General features: G+C 42.5%; 1 protein-coding gene across 1 annotated transcript in view; it reads left to right on the top strand.

Annotated features, from left to right (window-relative positions):
* ENTHD1 (ENTH domain containing 1) overlaps nucleotides 1-18,216 on the top strand; it is a 101,423-nt gene that overhangs the window by 50,310 nt on the left and 32,897 nt on the right. The window contains exon 4 of the mRNA XM_054582546.1: nucleotides 1,644-1,767. Within this exon, the coding sequence (XP_054438521.1) occupies nucleotides 1,644-1,767 (124 nt within the window). The remainder of the gene's footprint in view (nucleotides 1-1,643; nucleotides 1,768-18,216) is intronic.

Below are 18,216 nucleotides of genomic sequence, written 5' to 3'. Positions count from 1 at the left end.
GTAGTTGTGGAGGAAAGGTCTGGTAATAAAAAGGCCTCAGGAAGGATCCTCCTGGTGATGAAAATGGTCTGTATCTTGACCACATTGCTATCAATATCCCAGATATAATATTGTACTATGATTTTGCAACATTTTACTAGGGCAACTGGGCAAATGATACACAGGATCTCTCTATTGTCTTTTACAACTGAATGTGAATCTACAATGAATTCAAAATTAAAGCTGAGTTACAAAAAGTGCAAATCACTTGGTTTGGCAGTTTCTAATGATGTGAACAATAAACTTATCCTATGACCTAGCCTAACCTAGCTATTCTTCTGTGTAACATCCAGGAGTAAAGAATGCATTTGTCCACAAAGAGATTTGTACAAGAATATTCATAATAGCTTTATTCTTAATAGCTGAAATTTGGAAATAATCCAAATGTCTATAAGCAGGAGACTGGATTAAATATTGTGATACATTCCCCTGGCTGGGTGGTTCAGTTGGCTGGAGCATTGTCCTGTATACCAAAATGTTGCGAGTTTGATTCCCTGTCAGATCACATACCTAGGTTTTGGGCTTGATCCCCAGTTGAATTGTGTACAGAAGACACAATTCATGTCTCTGTCTCCATGTCTCTGTCTCTGTCTCTGTCTTTGTCTCTGTCTGTCTCTCTCTCAAAAATACCTTATTGTACTATACTCACCCATCTCCTTGTGGTGCCGTGAGCTGATGCAGTGCCTCCATGATGAGGCGCAGGGGGATGGCGTAGGCATTGTGACGTGACAGGAGCCTGCTGTGAGATTTATTTGAACATAAGCACTGTGATACCATGACAGTCAAACCGATCACCAAGACTAAGTGACTAAGAGGCAGGTAGCGTACACAGTAAGGATGCGCTGGACAAAGCGGGGATTGGCGTTCCAGGTGGGACAGAGCGGGACAGCACACAATTTTATCACACTACTCAGGATGGCACAGCATTTAAAACTTATGAATTGTTTTATTTCTGGAATTTTTTTATTTCATATTTTTGGAGTGTGGTCAACCGTGAGTAACTGAAACCACAGAAAATGAAACCACAGATAAGGGGTGACTACTTGCTCACAAAATATACATGAATCTCACAACCATTATGTTAAGCAATGGGAACCAGATACAAAAGAATACATAGCATATGGTTACACTTACATGAAGTTAGGAACAGGCAAACCCATTGATGGCAATAGAAGATAGAATTGTTTACTAGTGGTGGCGGGATGGTATCTATTGGAAAGAAGATTGAGGGAAACGTCTGGAGTGAAGGAAATCTGCTTATATAGGTATACACATAAACTTAAGTTATTGAGCTCTATACTTAAGGTTTATGCATTTACTATATGTTAATTATTCTATAATAAAAAATCCCTATTCATGGGGAAAAAAGGCATATCAACCAGCCCTACTATATATAGACTTTATTTGGATCACCCTATATTCAGTGGGCACCCAAGTGTATAGATAACTTATGTATAAATTCTTTCAACCAAAATGTGTTTATATACATTTTGCATATAGCACATATAGGCTGTGTCCCCATAAATTGTCCACCCACTGTAACAATTTGAGGCAATGGGATTTTTTTTTCCAACTTTAATGTGCTCTCTTTTTTTTTCTCTAAGGACCTGATGCTATTTTATGATGACGATCCAAAGCCACTTTTACCAACAGCCCCTTCAGCCCTTGTCTCATCAACTGCGTGGCTGTCAGAAGGGCGAGCGGAAGTCTGTAACCTCTGGGATACAGGTGAGTTGGTTGCAGATCGGAAGGTTGCTCAAAAACATGAATAAGAAACACTGGGCAGGAGTGTTTTTTCATCAGATTTTAGTCTGTGCAATATAGCAACAGCAGCTTTAGTTTAACTTTGACAATAAGGGACAGGACTAGCTTGGCAAGCTCAGCCACATGTGATTCTATAATCTTATTTTACCATTTGTTTCAATGTGTTTTTTCTCCATTTTTCTTTTTTTTCACTGTTTCAAAAAGTATTAACGACAAACCTTAAATCTTTTACAAATGGTTAAGAGCAGAAAAATTAATTTTAGTTCCTTTTCTCATGTATGTTAACTTCTCTTTGATAACGAGTTTAAATTATGACATTTTTCAGAAGCAAGCATTGGATGAAAAAGTGAGATGCATGGCATCCCACAAATTGGTTAATCGCCTCTCGAATAGTTCACATACGAGAAGGGCACCGTACAAAATGATACAAAACTGGCCTCCGGTAAATTACACCATTAAGTCCCAGCTGGGCTCCTCTGCTCCTCGAGATCTGATTGAGCCACTGTTGCGCCACTCCATCCTGTCTCTGTTCTCCGTGAACTCTCAATTTTCAGTACATTCTTCCTCTCGAATTTCTCAAAAAATTGAATGGAAGATCTGCCAAAGTGAGAATGAAACTTTGTCCTTAGTATTTTTCACCCCCTCCTGGGTCGTGGCTCTTGTCCGTCCCCAGGCGTCCTTTCCCTTATCGTGGCCCCCTGTGTTCTGAGCTTCATCCTCTCTCCTGGTATTGGACCGTGCACCTCACTTTCCCCCTTAAATAGAGCCCCAATATCCAAAATATAAAAACTATAGCTCATTGTTATAGATTTATTTTACAAGTTCATGTTTATATAGTTTTATTATTAAACGAGTTGTGAGAATTATGAGGATATTTTAATAGACACAAAAACAAGAAGTTGTCGGTCATGGTGATATTTGTAGCACAAGGATGGCATTATTCACATGGATACTTAGTTATAAGTGGTTACAATTCTGTAGACAGCTTGCTTTGTTTTCTTAGAATACTGCTTGATGTAAATGGATCCAGATCCAGAACCTTGAAAGAAGAGCAGTAAGGAAACATTTTTGTATTCTAACAACTCCATACCTTTCCCCCACCCCAACGTTGTTTTAATAGACTTTATTGCTAAGAGTAGTTTTTTAGGTTCACAGCACAATTGAGCAGATGGTACAGAGATTTCCCATGGGCCCCCTCCCTCCAAACAAGCACAGCGTCCCCCACTGTGAATGCCCCACACCAGGGTGGTACTTGCGTTGCGGTCAATGAACCTAAGAACCTACATTAACACTTCATTGTCACCCAAAGGCCATAGGTTACACTTGGGCTCACCCTTGGTGTTGAATATTCTCTGGGTTTTCACAAACGTGTAAGGACATATATCCACCATTATAGCATCATCTAGAGAACTTTAACGGCCCTAAAAATCCTCTGTACTCTGCTGTTCATTTCTCCTTCCCTTTCTACCCCCTGGCAACCACTGATATTTTTAATTGTATCTCCATACTTTTGTCTTTTCCAGAAAGGCATATAGTTGGAATCCCATAGTATGTAGCCTTTTCAGACTGGCTTCTTTCACTTAGTGATACACATTAAGGTTCCCGTGTCTTTCTGGGGCTTGATAGCCCTTTTCTCTTTAGCGCCAAATAGGATTTACTAGGGCGTTTACCCATTTACCTACTGAAGACCGTCTTGGTTGTGTCCAGGCTCAGGCAGTGGTCAGGAAAGCTGCTGTGAACACCTACCTGTGTGCAGATTGTGTCAACGTGGTTCTCCACCAGCATTTTCATGCAAGGGAAATCGAGTATATATCTCAGTGGCAACCCTTCAAAGGAAAAAAATCACAAAACAGGTCACATGAGGGATGATTCCACAATTTTACATGGGTAGGACTCATTTTAGTAAGTCTGTCTTCTCTAGTCTTTCCTTTACACGGATCTCAGAGAGGTCTTTCTCAAATGCAGATCTCAGCATGTCACTTCCCATCTTAAAAACTTCCAACAGTTCTCCCCTGCCAATAGGATGTCTAATTTTTTTTTTTTTTTTTTTTGTACTTGTTAAATAAGACTTTCATAGTCTGGTTGCAGTCACCCTTTTTGGCCCCATCACCGAGGAACTGGCAATATTCACAGTGCTCTGTGACATTCTATTACTTGTGCAGTTTCTTCCCCTCAGAATGTCTTCGTTTCAGTCACTCCAGCTGTGTAACACGTTGCTCTAACACTCCAAGGTGTAAAATAACCATTCATCTGCTCAGAGTGTCTGGGTCAGGAACTAGGACAGGGCACAGTGGCGATGACTTATCTCTGCTCCATGACATACGTTTGGGCCTGAGCCCAAGACCTCAGAGGCTGGGGACGGAAGCAGCTGAAGGCCCATTTGCTCACGGATCTGGGAGTTGAGGCGCACTGTTGGCTGGGGGTCTCAGTTTCCCTCCAGGTGGGCCTCTTCATGTAATCTTTCCGCGTTGGCTAGTTTGGGACACAGCTTGGTGCCTGGGTCCCAAGGGTGGGCATCCCGGGAAAAAAGGACTAGGCAGAAGCTAAGTCATCTGGAAAGGCGTGCGGCAACATGTCCTCCTCATTCAGTTCATCAAGGCAGTTACAAAGTCTTGCTCCAGTTCTGGGGGGAGGACATAGACCCCCACCTCTCCACGCACAAGTGTCAGTATCTTATTGAAAGAAAAGCTTCTGGGGTGGGATGTGTGTTTGTAGACTCATCTTTTGAAAAATGCAGCCTGCCACAGCCCACCTCCAAATTAGGGATGTTTGTCAGCGCCCTATTCAGGCAGCAAGGCCCAGCTCAGGCGTCGCCGCTGCCATGAAATCTTTCTGCACACTAATTTTCTCCTTTCACAGTGTCCCCACGGACTTTACCCGTACCCCTAGTATATAATTTATGCTAGGCATCATAATTATCAGGTTTATTTATTTTTAAATTACATATTCTTATTTTTAAAAATTCAAACAATATAAAGTTAAAATCCCCCTTGACTGTTCCGTATACTTAAACAGACCCCAGAGGTAACTTTTATTATTAATTTGTTGGTTACTCTTCAGGCCTTTCTCTGTGCATTTAAGTACGTGCATGTATCTGTAGAAGTATGTCGAAATGACTTGATGTTTTAGGACAATTTTCTGTATTTTTGTGAAACTTTTTTTAATAATATCACTTGACAGTCCTTCAGTGCATGTCAGTCATTATTTAGAGATTTACCGTATATTTTTTAACTCTTTCATTGGCTGGATGTTTTAGCTTATTTCCCTGCTGATAAACATGTTGGTGTTTTATATTTTTCACTCTTACAAATAATGTTTCAGTGAATATCTTTGTGCGTATATGTGAGCATTTCTTTAGGATAGATTCTTAAGAATGGAATCCCTGGGACACAATGGATGCCCATTTTCATTTCTATTAATACTACTTAATAGCCCCTCAAAATATCAATACCAACTTATCCTGGTTTGCATTACAGTATAGGAGAGTATACTGCACACTTACCAGTACTTGATATTTTTCAAGTCTTATGTTTTTATCACTTGGATAAAGAAAGGTTACATTGCATAGTAGATATAATTTGCATTTTACCATGCATTCATTGCATATTTCTATTTGCTATTCTGTGAGTTGCCTGTTTATATCATTAACTTACTTTTCTTTTGATTTTGAGGTGTTGTTTATTTAAATTGATTTTGTAGCATTTTTGTATGGGTGTTACTAACCCTTTCTGTTATTTAAGTTGCAAGCAAGTATCTTACAGGCTGTCTTTAAACTTTCTTTATAGAAGGTTTTTTTGTTTTGTTTTATTGGTGTCTTTATAGAAGTTTTATGTTTCATATGATTATTGTTTCCATATAATCGTACTCCTCTTTTTCTTCTGAGGATTGGTAATCTCATGTGTTTTTAAGAAGGCTTCCTCTATACCGGTTCATAGTGTATATTCAACCATATTTCATGTTAATTGTTTTAGTTCTTTAAACCATCTGGATTTAAAGCATTTGCAAATGATTTTAGATAGGGCAGTGGGCATCCAGGTGTTTCAAAACCATTTATTGACTAGTTCATTTTTCTCTTCTACTTTTAAATGAGTCTTTAACCTGTACTAAGTGGCATCTGTTTAACAATTCTATCTTGTTCCATTGATCCATTTTTCTCTGCCTGGTCTATTTAATTTTTTGTAACTATTGTAATAATATGCCACAGTATAAATGTATCCTATTTTATTTAACCAGTATTGTGTTAATGGTTACTCAAGTTATTTCCAGGTTTTTACCATTGTAAATAATGATAAAATGACAGCTTTTTCTCTTTCAAATTAAGTAGGCTTTTTATTTATACGTTTCCATGATTTGAAGCAGAGTCTAAAATAAATTACTCTGAATTTCTTTTGGTAAATTCTGTCCAGCTCACTAACTTAGCCTGGTCAACAGATGGCCCTAATTTCCATGTTATAATTTTGGCAACTTCAGCCCAAGGCAAAAATAAAGCAGGAAAGTCACGCTGGTACCGCGCGCTCAGCCCTCCTCTGTGCCGGCCTCTCCGCTGCCTAGACGTGCGCTGGCCGCTGCTCACACTGCGGCCTGGGCCGTGGGAACACTTGCACCCTCCCGACACTTGACCTTCTCGTCACCGACCCCCTTCCTTCCCTTTGCCCTCTGAGTGACCACACTCTTGAATTTTGTGTTCACCATTCCTTGCTTTCCTTTACAGTTTTACTACATATGTTTATACTCTGAATAATATATTACGTATTAATTTTACAGGCTTTTAAACTTTATCTAAATAGAGTCCTTTGGAATTTATTTTCCCTGTGATCTCTTATCACTCAGTAACATGTTCTTAAGATTCATCTGTGTGTGTATGTGGTTGTCACGTGCTTCATGGCTGTATAGTACAATATTTCATTGTGTACATATACAAGAATGTATTCCTGTATCCCACACTGGGACGCTATAACGTGGTGTCTCAAGTTTTTTTGTATTGTGAACAGTGCTGTTTATGAGTGTACTTGCATGAGGCTCGTGGTTGTCATGGACAAGAGTGTCACTGGGACACATATTTCAGAGTGAAATTACTGGTAGTTCAATATCAACATCTTTAAATTTACTAAATAATGCCAAACTGCTTTCCAAAGTTTTGGTTGCTTCATGTCCTCACCAACCCTTTATGTTGTTATATTGTCATTTCTGAAAAAAAAGATCACAAGTCTGATGGGTGAGGTTTGGTATCTCATTTGATTTAAAACATATGTTCTAATAATTAAATTAAACATATTTTCAAATGCATGCAGCACATTCATATTTTCTCACCTGTGAAATGTCTGTTCATGTCTTTTGGCGATTTTTCTATTTGGTTGTTTGTCTTTTTCTTAATTGATTTGTAGGAATTCTCTGTCTATTCTGGAGGCTAATATTTCATTTTTTAAACATGTTTTTCCAGTTCATGACTTCTCTTTTCACTTTGTAAAGAGCCTTTTGAATAACAGAAGTTCTCGGTTATAATGAGGTAGAATTTTATTCCTATGGTTTGTACTTTTTGTATCTTGTTATTTTTTTAAATTCTTTATTGTCTCAAGACCATAAAGATATATCTATGTAAGTTAAAATTTTTATGGTTCTGCTTTCTACAATTAAAATTTTAATGCAGCTGGAATTGGTTTTGTGTATGGTGGAAGCAGGAGTCTAATTTATTTGAAATGGATATCCAGCTGTCCCAACATCACTTTATTGAAAAGTCTGTTCTTTCCCCACCATTTGTATCCTAAGGCAAGTTTATGCATATGCATGGATTTGTTTCTGGGCTCACTCTTCTACTCTGTAAGTTATTTGATTATCACTGCACCAACACATGGCTTTAATTTTAATTACTCTACCTTTGTAAAAGTTCTTGATGACTTTTCCTTCATCGGAAGTTGTCTATTTTTTACTTTCTGCTTTCCTACAAAAAAAGTTTGTCAAGTTTCTTGGGAAAAAAAAAAAAAAACCTGTTAGGGTTTTGATTGGCACTACCAATCTTTAAATCAATTTGGAGTAGTGACATTTTTACAATATCAAGTTATTCTATTCATTTAAGTCTTCTTTAATGTATTATACTTTATAGTTTTCTCCATACAGGTCTGGTATATCTTTTGTTAGATGTAGTCCTAGGTACTTTATGTATATTTATGCTACTATAAAAGGTATCATTTTATAAATTGTATTTTCTAACTGTTGATGGTGAAAATGAATGAAATTAATTTTTATATATTGATTTTGTAACTAGTAACCTTGCTTAATTAACTCTTACAATTATTCTAATTTATTTGTAGATTCTACTGGGTTTCTTATGTTGAAAATCATGTCATCTGTGAATGATGGCAGATTTGTTTCTCTGTTAGTGAACCATGTATTTTGTTTTCTTATCTCACCAAGTAGGTAGACATTGTCAGCGCTGCATGAAAGTGTGATTATGGGCTTCCTACACTTAGTCTGCATCTTAAAGAGAGTGATTTCTCCATTTGCCATCACAACAGGTTTATGACATGTGTTTTTGCAGTTCTCCATTCCTAGCTTAACACTTTTATCATGAATAGATGTCAAATTTCTCCACTTTTAGCATCTATATTAATGGTTATAGGTTTTTCTTCTTTGTGCTGTTAATTTTGCAAAACAATCTTGAATTCCTGGAATAAACCCAATTTGGCCATGATGTATGATTTTTATACTTATTGCTGAGTTTGAGTTGCTAATGTTTTGTTTAGGAGTTTTGCATTTATAAGTAAAATTCTCCAGAATTGTCTTTTCTCACATTCTTCTTGTCATGTTTTGACAGTGAGATTTTGCTAGATTCAGAAAAAGAGTTGGAAAGTACTTTTTTAATTCTCTGGAATAGTTCGGGTAGGGCTGTTGCGAGGTGATGAGGGAATAAATATGGCGTTCGGTAAGCTCGCTGCCGGCGCTGCCGGCGCTGCCGACAGGAGGGCTGCGGGCAGGGAGGCAGCTCTGCCCCAGGACATGAAGACAAAGCACCGCGCCCTTTATAATGGAGAGGTCCAAAATGATCAGCCTGGCACCAGCGAACTGGCTGTTTGCCCTGGGAAGTGATGCCAGGCTAGGCGTGTAACGTCGGCCTCTCCTTCGGGCCGGCTGGGCATCAGCAGGTGTGGTAGCCAGGTCGCCTTGATGAGGGGAAGTTCATGCTGTCATGCCCATGCGTAACCTCCATCTCTGGAACGAGGCCACATCCATTGTACAGTCGCTGGGGTGACTAGGGAAAGAGGGCGATTGATGGCCACTAAACGGAGCATCCTGCCCCCCTGACTTGTGGGACCCCCTTCACTGTGCACCCATATAAGTGAGTGTACACACATATTCTGAGAGGTCCATCCACATATTTCTTTGTCACCAGCCTTCCAATCTCATTCTTTCCAAGCCCCTGAGTGCGCCCATCAGCCACTGTCTATGAATTGCATCTCACCTTCCACAGGAAGTGTGCATCCGGATGTACTGCTTGCGGCTCTGCTTCGGGGGCGGGTTCCCACTGTCTTTCGGGGGCACTGCTGAGCAGGGCTGTGATTAAGCAGTTATCCGCTTCTGGCTAGCGCTGGCATACCTTGCAGATTCATCGGTAAACCAAGCCTGCACTTTTTCCTCTTAACGGTCAGTTCTTCAGGGAGCTGTAGGTGTAGGTTGAGGGGGAAGCAGGAAAGAATGGGAACAGATTCCAGGGAGTCTGCACCACCGCATGAGTGGTTTACATGGATCTTCTGGACCGGCTTGATCTCTCCTATCTGTCATTTTGATTTTACAATGGAAAGCTACTGTTCATGTCCAATTTTATGTTCTGTGGCCCAGATAATACCCATTACTTTGTGGCTACATAGTTATTTGGTGTCCTTTGGGGGAGACAAAAGAAGACATGGCCTTACTCCAAAGCTCCAGGGGTCAGCTTTGTGATTTTCCTACTGGGGCCCATGAGAGGCTGCATTTAACATCCATCTCTGCCTTAGGCACTTGCGTCGGTTCTAGGTGACACTGTCAGGGCAGCTTACACAGCGGCCCGGGCCCGCTGTGGGACCGTTTCTGGCTGTGATGTGCACTCAAAACTGGGGTGAGTGGTCAGCGCAGAATGCCCAGATGTGATGAGCATTGCCTCCGTTATTGAAAAAGGCCATGATTACTGTGAGTTTTTCTTCGTACTGGGCAGTTTGAGGTGCAGAAATTTGCCTCTCACTTTAAGAAGAGATATCCTGACATGCTCCAGACCACTGTATAAACACTGCAAAGGGGCGGCTGGCCCTTGAACTTTCCCAGGACTTATCACCCACCTCCTGCATGTAGGTCGCACCAAGAGGGCTTGCTGTTCCCTGCTTAACAAGTCCCGTCAACGTTGTATCATCCACATCACAGTGCAGCGTGACATTCTGTGGGACTGCAAGAAAACCCAGGTTTCTCTCTCAATATAGCAGAGTTGTATTGCTGGGAGGCGCGGCAGTGAAAGTGCGCTGTGTTCCAGCCACATGAAGTCTGGCTGATTCTAATTGTCTTTATTAGTAGAGATTTAAAAAAAAAAAAAACACTTCCAGGCTGAGAGCTGTCCACTCAGTGCTGGGGGCTGTGTTGATTTGCTAGTGAGGACACCACAGCTGAACTACAGCTACGATGGGCATCGCCCCCCGACTGTGCCTGCGATGACCTACCGTCATTCTCCACGCGCCCCCCCACCCCCGCCCCCGGCTTTTCAGAAAAGCAGGTAGGTTAGGAATGTGATAAGAATCAAGCCTTTGATGGTGGCAGTAATATCTGCACTTTCCCCGGAGAGATTTTTGAGGGAGGGATGGGGTGTAATTCTAGGGGCTTCTACCTGGTCCTTCTAACCATAATAGCCTGGACTCCATGGGCCCTGGAACTATGTGGGGATTCTGCCAGGTGCTTAGTGTATCTATTCCTGTTACATATTCTTAGGCCATGGAAACAACGAGAGGTAGGTCTGTGGTTTTACTGGGCTCCTGGTGACGTGGAGCTTAAGCCAAGACTTCGTGTGTCACCTTATTGCCATAAATCTCTACTCAGTAGACTCTAGTGGAGTTGTTGGCTCTCCAGAGATTAGTATAAGTTAAGAGCCAGCATCTAACAAGACCTAGAAATTCTGTGCATTTCCCTTTCCAGGTACAGTTGTTGTAAATGGCTTCAGGTACCTTATGGGAAGGGTTAAAGGAAGATGTACTATGTACACTTGTGGTGGCATTTCAGGATTCTTCCTCAAAGGGATCTGACCTTCTCCTCACTTAAGAGACTGGCTCTGCGAACTGGTTTGGGTTTAGGAATTGGGTAAGAGGCCACAACCCCGCCACGATGACACTACTCAAGTCTTCCATCTGTGTATGTCAAGCAGCACTTAGTAGGCTGCTCATCTACTTCCTCCAAACCTCCTGATTCATTAACCATTACGATACATCCCTGAAAGTTAAAAAAAAAAGTCTGATACCCTTGCCTCCCTGTGGCTTACTGTGGCTGTTGGGCCTAGCCTGTCTCCGAAGCTTAGGCACTATTACCTGGCTTTTCCCATTCTGGGATGCCTTTATTTCTGTTGGGATCAGGGGCCCTAAATCTACTGCATCATCCCTGTGGTCCTCTTCAGCCTACAGATGACAAGCACCACAAAGCTCTTCAGCGATGCTGGCACCCCGCCACTCTGCTTTTTGTGAGGCTTTGGTGAAAGGGTGTCCAGGACAGTTAGGAGGTGGCCGAGCATGTGGTACATAACAGATCTATCCCACAGTCCCGCCTGAGGAGCCTTTCGCCTTCCATTACGGTGTGCCAGAGAAGTTCCTTTCTTCCCGAAGGTCACTCCTGGGTCCTGCATACACGGTGCTCCCTCACTCTCACCCCCTGGCTTTCTCTCCCTGCCTTCTTTTCAGGTCCTTCTGAAATGTCACTGTCTAGGGAGGCTTTCCTGAACATTTTAGTAAAAACTGACACCACGCCCCACCATCGGCATTCCCTTTCCTTTGCTGCTTAATTTTCTTTGCAGCTCATCTCTTTATCTAACGTATGTGTCTACTGATTTAATAAGCAAATAGCACAGGAGTTCCCCAGAACACCCACAGGTATCAGTGAATCTGCCATTAGCACAGCACTGACTCTGGGCTCTGTGCTCTGTGCTTTGCCCCTTCTAGGTATAGACAGTGCTTTCCAAGTGGCTGCATGTGACCTTTATACGTTGCTCATGAATGGGGAGCTTCATGCAAATGTCTTCCACTTTGAAGGCAGTTGCTGTATGCTCTCACATTGCCCTGAATAGTCTTTATATCAAACCACCAGAGCATTGCAAAGCATTTTTCAAATTATAGAACTGATTATAGAACTTAGAGAAGTTAACATAGTAACTGTGTATTATATGGTTGGTATTAAGAAAGCTGATTAAAACCTTTTTTAAGGTTTTAAAACCTTATTTTTCCTTCTTTTTACTTAAAAAATATGGGAAACATGATTCATGTACAAAAAAAGAGATGTAGATTAAAGTATTATAGGCTTACATTGAAATGAATGAATACAACAAAAACCACAATTATTTGCAGACTCAGTTAAATAACTAAAAGATTGGAAGAATAGATGGTAACTTCCTGTAAAGATGCCACCTTTTATTTGTCATGCAGTGCCCACCTTTTTTTTTTTAATCATTGTGATGATTAAAAGGAAAATTAAGAGATGCTGATTTTTTAATTATTTATGAATTTTAGGTCAAGAAGCCATCAACATAAATCCTTTATTATATTACTAACAAGTATATATTATAAAAAACCAAATAACCGTTTTTGACATTTTGAATTAAGAGACTCAAGCTTAATTTAAACTAAGGTGACAGGTTCTTTGTCAAAATGACCGTGATTTCTCAGGTGTGTAAGGCCTAAGATGACTTTATTTGTGTAAAACAAATGGCTGTATATCTGTTGCCAAGAGTGAGTAAATTATTCATCCTGCAAAAATGTGCTGATACCTACTATGTGCCGGCACTGCGCTACGTGCTAGCTAGATGTCCAATGATGAGCAAGACCCCTGCCTTTCTGTGGCTTCCAGTGGTCTAATCAGACCTGGTCAGGTCCAGTCGGACATGTGGGATACGCGCTGGGATCGGGGAGCACTCAGGGGGCACCCAACCCTGACTTCGGATGTTAGGAGAGGCTTTCTGGAGAAAGTGACGTCCAAACTAGAACCTGAAGGATAGGTAAGGATACATGGTCAACACATACCCTGCGAGCTGGGTGTAGTTTTAAGAATTTTATTTCATTTAATCTTTGTAACAATCTCATCATATAAATGAGGAAAATCCACACAGTTTAAATAACTTGTCCAAGGTCACAGCTGGGAAGTGTCAAAGTCAGTATTCCGATCAAAATAGTCTCATTCCGGAGCCTCTGCCAACGTGTTGCAGACCTTCCAGCAGTGACCCAGTCAGAGATGCCTTTTACATCGTGGTCCGGTGCGTGCTCGCACGTGCACCCGAAACGGTAGTTTCACGAACGGTGTACTCTGGGCGGTTCACTTTTACCCGAGACAGTTTTACTTTTTCAAAAAATATTGGATGTGACCCACAGAATTGATTTTACAACCCACTCAAAGGTCACAACTCATACTTTGAAAAACAGTTCACTAAACTATTTTCTCCATTCCACAGAATGAACTAGACTAAGTGAGGAGAGAAGAGAATGTCTTAGGCAGAGTGAATGTGTTGAGAGGCCAGGCGGCAGGAGTAGTGTGACAGGCTAGAAGAACTGAACAGAATTCAGCAGGGCCTTAAGGTTAAGAGGAGAGCAGGAAAGGGACCAGATGAGGCCAGAAAGGTAAGCAAAGTCATATCGGTAAAGGTGGCCATATAATTTATTGTCCAAACTAAGGCATTTTTGAAGTAAAAGGGGGAGCAACGAACTGTTATGCCAGGGTAACAGATGTAAACCTGGAGCTCCGGAGGCAGAGCGGCGTGGCCCGGGTCTGGATGTGTGCGTTCCCCCCGGATTCATCTGCTGAGAACCTACCGCCCACGGGGATGGTATTAGGAGGTGGGCTCTTTGGGAGCTGATTAGGTCGCGAGGAAGGAACCCTCGTGAATGGAATTAGTGATTTATAGAGAAGAGACCCCATAGAGCCCCCTAGCCCCTCCCACCATGGGAGTGCATAGCAGGAAGCCGGCAGTCCGAGGGAAGAAGGCCGCCCCCAGGGCCTGACGGCTGCCGCCGCCCTGACCTGGGACTTCAGCCTCCAGAACCGTGAAAAGCCAGTTTCTGTTGTTTATAAGCCGCCCAGTCTGTGGGGTTCCGTTGCAGCAGCCCTCATGGACTAGGGCAGGCCTGTGTGTGCCCGGTCTCTCTGACACTCGTTATTTCTTATCTCTTAGATTGTAGCCACTCTAACAGGTATGAGGTGATATCTCATTGTGGTTCGGCTTCCACTTCCTTGATGATAAGTGATGTTGGTTTGCTAATTTTCCCATTCAGTAGGTTGCCTTTTTGTTTTGTTGATGGTTTCCTTTGCTGTGCAGAAGATTTTTAGTTTGATGTAGTCCCAGCTGTTTATTTTTGCTTTTGGTGTCAAATCCAAAAAATCATCACCAAAACTGATGTCACAGAGCTTGCCACCAGGTTTCTTCTGGGGCTTTTATGGCTTCAGGTCTTATGTTCAAATCTTTGGTCCACTTTAAGTTAATTTTTGTGTGTGGTATAAGGTAGTGGTCCAGTTCCATTCTTCTGCATGTGGCTGTCCAGTTTTCCTAACCGCATTTAGTGAAGAGACTGTCCCTTTCCTCATTGTATTACTCTTGGCTGCTTTGTCGTAAATTGACCACAGAGGCCTGGGTTTATTTCTGGGCCCTCCAGTCTCTTCCACTGATTAGACTATGATTTTTTTGTTATAGAAATTAACCCACTTACGATAGCCTAGCAATGTTTCACACTGTCGAGCTTCCACTGCCTTTCAGTTCCTTCAGGCCCCCGGCGGCAGACTTGACTTTGGCGGCAGAGGTGGTGCCATAGGTCCAGGCACCACCAGCCACCGTTTCCGCGCAGACACACAGCACCAGATCCCACAGCTCGGCTCTTCCTCTCGGTTTTGCCACAGAAGGAGCAAGCATGCTTGGCTGCTGGCTGGCTTCAGTTTCCTTCGCTGTTTTTCTGAGGCAGGCGCTGCACCGGGTCCCATATTTACTGACGATTCTGACTGTGGTGCATTTACCATTGTGCTGCAAACTAGGTGCTAGGCTGTGATTTTTTTTGAGAGAAGGCCTGTGTCTTGTTCATCATTGTATTTGTCACTAATCCAGTGCTTAGCCACCTAATAAGGGCTCCGCTAAATATTAGTTGGATAAATAAGTATCATTTGAAATGATGTGTCTGTATTTTTTGCATATACTTTCAACACTTCTTCAGAGAAGATTCATCATAGTGTTTGAAAAGAAGAGCGTTGTGAGCAGCCCTGTGGGTGGACTCTTGAGTTCACGAGTGAGGTCTGAGGTCTGCCACCAGCAGAGTCGTCTTTTGAAGAATCTTCTTCATCCCTAGTTGACACTGGTCTGTTATATTAGCTAAAGAGAGTCTTGTGTAAAATGTGGAAGTACCCAGAACACATACAATTTGAAATAATGTTCAAGGATATAGAGAGGGAGTGCACACAGGCATTTGCGTTGGGCCGGATATTCTTTATTTAGATTTTTCTTTCATATCACTTCAAATCTGGTCTGACACCAGGGTCTGTTTAGCGCAGCAGGAACCCAGAGACACAGCACGGATGATCTCTCCCCGGTTCCATATGTGCTTACACATTTAGAGGAAGGAAATTCTGGAGGGCAGAGAGAGCACAGAGGAGCTATCCGAACTGGGAGAGGTGGGTGAGGAAAGACAAAGGGCTGCTGGGGACGGAGAGGCTCTGCGAAGTCAGCGCTTGGTGCTTGTGCTGAGTCGTGGGCGTGGTATTTTCAAGGCATGACCTCAGCTCTGCTAAAAGTAGTCCCTGTGTTTTTCTATAATTCGAGATAATCTTAAATTTCTTGAGGGCAGAAAATATGAACCTGATTATCCTGTTTTCTCAGTCATTTTCCAGTTTAAATTCAGTCAATTCAGGATTCCCCTTTTGTCCCTTTTCCTCTTGAGGATGGCCTGAAAATTTCAGGGACCAGCTTGGCCTGCCCCCTGGCTCCTGGGCATCTTGTCCTCCTGGCTTCTGCTGAGAGGAAATTTACCCCGTTGTTCTCTAATAGTCCACATCTCCTTCTGCCTGTGTCCCCTGATACCTAACAGCACTGCCCTGGTGTGAAGTTCTGAGGCCACGCGCTCTGTATCCTCCCTGCCTCTATGGCGAGGCCCTTTTGCTTCTCTCACGCTCTCTCACCTGATTCTGCAACCTTCACGCACTCCTGGGGGCTCCCCACAGCTCTAGTCCCATATAGGGATTTCTGAGTGGCTGACCAAGGCACTCTCTTCCCAGGCCCCCCTGCTTGTACTTCTCTGCTGCCTCGGCCCATTCTACCAGTGTGAGGTGGGAAGGGGCAGGGGATTACAAAACGTAGCTCGCCTTCCCGGGCTCCACCTGGGGAATGAGCAAAATCCTCTTCACCCTTAGAGTGAAAGCAGGGTAAGAATTTTTCTGAGTTTTGTTCACTGCTGAGCGTTCAATGCCTGGAAGAGTGGCAAGCTAGGTGCTTAGAAACCCTTGATGGACAGATGAGTGACTAGCCCGTCCCTGGCCTCTCCCACTCCCAAGACCGGGCCCTGGGCAGGCTCAGGGTACAAGACCTCTCTCGCCTTCTCTAACGCCTGCTGCTTCTGTTTATCTCCCCCCTCAGAGGCTCTTTAGTCTGAAGTAGACACTTAGAGTTTGGGGTAGGGGGTAGACAAGCTAAGCCAATATTTCTTCCCAAATTCCTAAGTTAATTTGGCTTTTGTTTGTTCATTTTTAAGTCTTTATCTCTGGACTCATCGTAAAACTTCCTCATGGGCAAAGGTGGCTCCCTATTTAGGTGACTATGCTTGCGGACAGGGACGTGGGGATTCAGCGTATGTGCGAGTGGTGGGGAGCGGGGGGAGCCTGTGTCTATTAATGCCTCATTCATCATCCTTTCATCTTGGGAGCCCCAGTTTCTAGCACAATGCTTGGGGCAAAGTAGGCTCTAGGCTTTATGGAATTGAATATTGGATGAGTCTGAAACTGGTAAGATATTGAAGAGAGAAGAGTAGAAGCTTGGAGATGTCATCAGGGTAACAATGGCAGGAGATATAGAAGAAGGCTCGATACTGTTGATTCTTTGTTGAAACGGAATTCTATTCAGTAAAGCCACATGATTTGTTAATGTTGATACTAATGAGAAGTGTTGCTATTATTTTTATTGATTGTAATGGTAGGTGCTCTCTAGGCCCCAGCTTAGTAAATGAACTCTCTAAATTAGAGTCAAAACCCAGAGACTGTTAAACCTCGAATCAGTGTGCAGTGTGGCCTGGAGACAAGATAAGCAAAGGGCCACAGCAGTTACAAAGGTCAGATGTTTTTTAGTAAATACAAGTGGAGAAGGTGTTTTGCTTCCTTGGAAGTGTTGGGGATGGGAAACTTTCCTCTTTCCCACTTAGTCCTTCTTTCTGGCTGGTAGAATAATTTAAATGGCATACAGCAGATTAGTGGGAGAAATCAAGTTTTAATATGTGCACACAGGGAATTCACATATGCATGAAAATTTCAAAGACAGCGAGGCAAAATGAGAAATGTATGTCATAAGGAGGGAGGGGTCAGGCTCCAGGACTTCAAAATGGAGGGAAGGCCGTTCACAAGGAGATGAACAAGTTAATGTTTAGTAAGTAAGTTATTCACTGGGCCACCTTAACAATGGGGCACAGGATGGATTTTGATCCAACAGGCTTTGCTTGGGTCCTCCCTCATTCAAATGAAACCATAATTATCTACAATGTTAGCTCCCTTCCTGGAGCCGGTCCTCTAGGTTACATTCTTTTAGGGCCAGGGTGTCCAAACTTTTGGCCTCTCTGGGCCACACTGGAAGAAGAAGAGTTGTATTGGGCCACACATTACATACATTGCAACACATTAACACACAAAAAAATCTCATGTTTTAAGTAAATTTATGATTTTGTGTTGGGCCACATTCATGGCCACCCTGGGCCTCACGCAGCCTGTGGGCTGCAGGATGGACACCCCTGTTTAGGTGGTTAGAGGGAAGGACAAAGGGTCTTTCTGAGCCTTCTAGGTTTTGCTTGTTTTTAGCTTGAAATAATCTACATTCATGAGTGGCACGTCTTGGGATGACCTGTTTGTTCTGAATCCCTATAGGAGTATTTCAGTCATTTAACTGAGAAAACCCGAGAAAGGAATGCTTAGTAATTTGATAATGATAGTTACCAGTCCTTGCTACCTATGAACTTGGAAAAAGTTTAATTATTC

The sequence above is a fragment of the Pteronotus mesoamericanus genome, unplaced genomic scaffold (genome assembly GCF_021234165.1).
Source record: "Pteronotus mesoamericanus isolate MK-2021 breed Mesoamerican mustached bat unplaced genomic scaffold, CSHL_Meso_final contig_702, whole genome shotgun sequence".
NCBI classification, from domain to species: domain Eukaryota; kingdom Metazoa; phylum Chordata; class Mammalia; order Chiroptera; family Mormoopidae; genus Pteronotus; species Pteronotus mesoamericanus.
The sequence above is the reverse complement of the archived record's forward strand: the minus strand, read 5'-3'. Positions and strand labels throughout refer to the sequence as shown.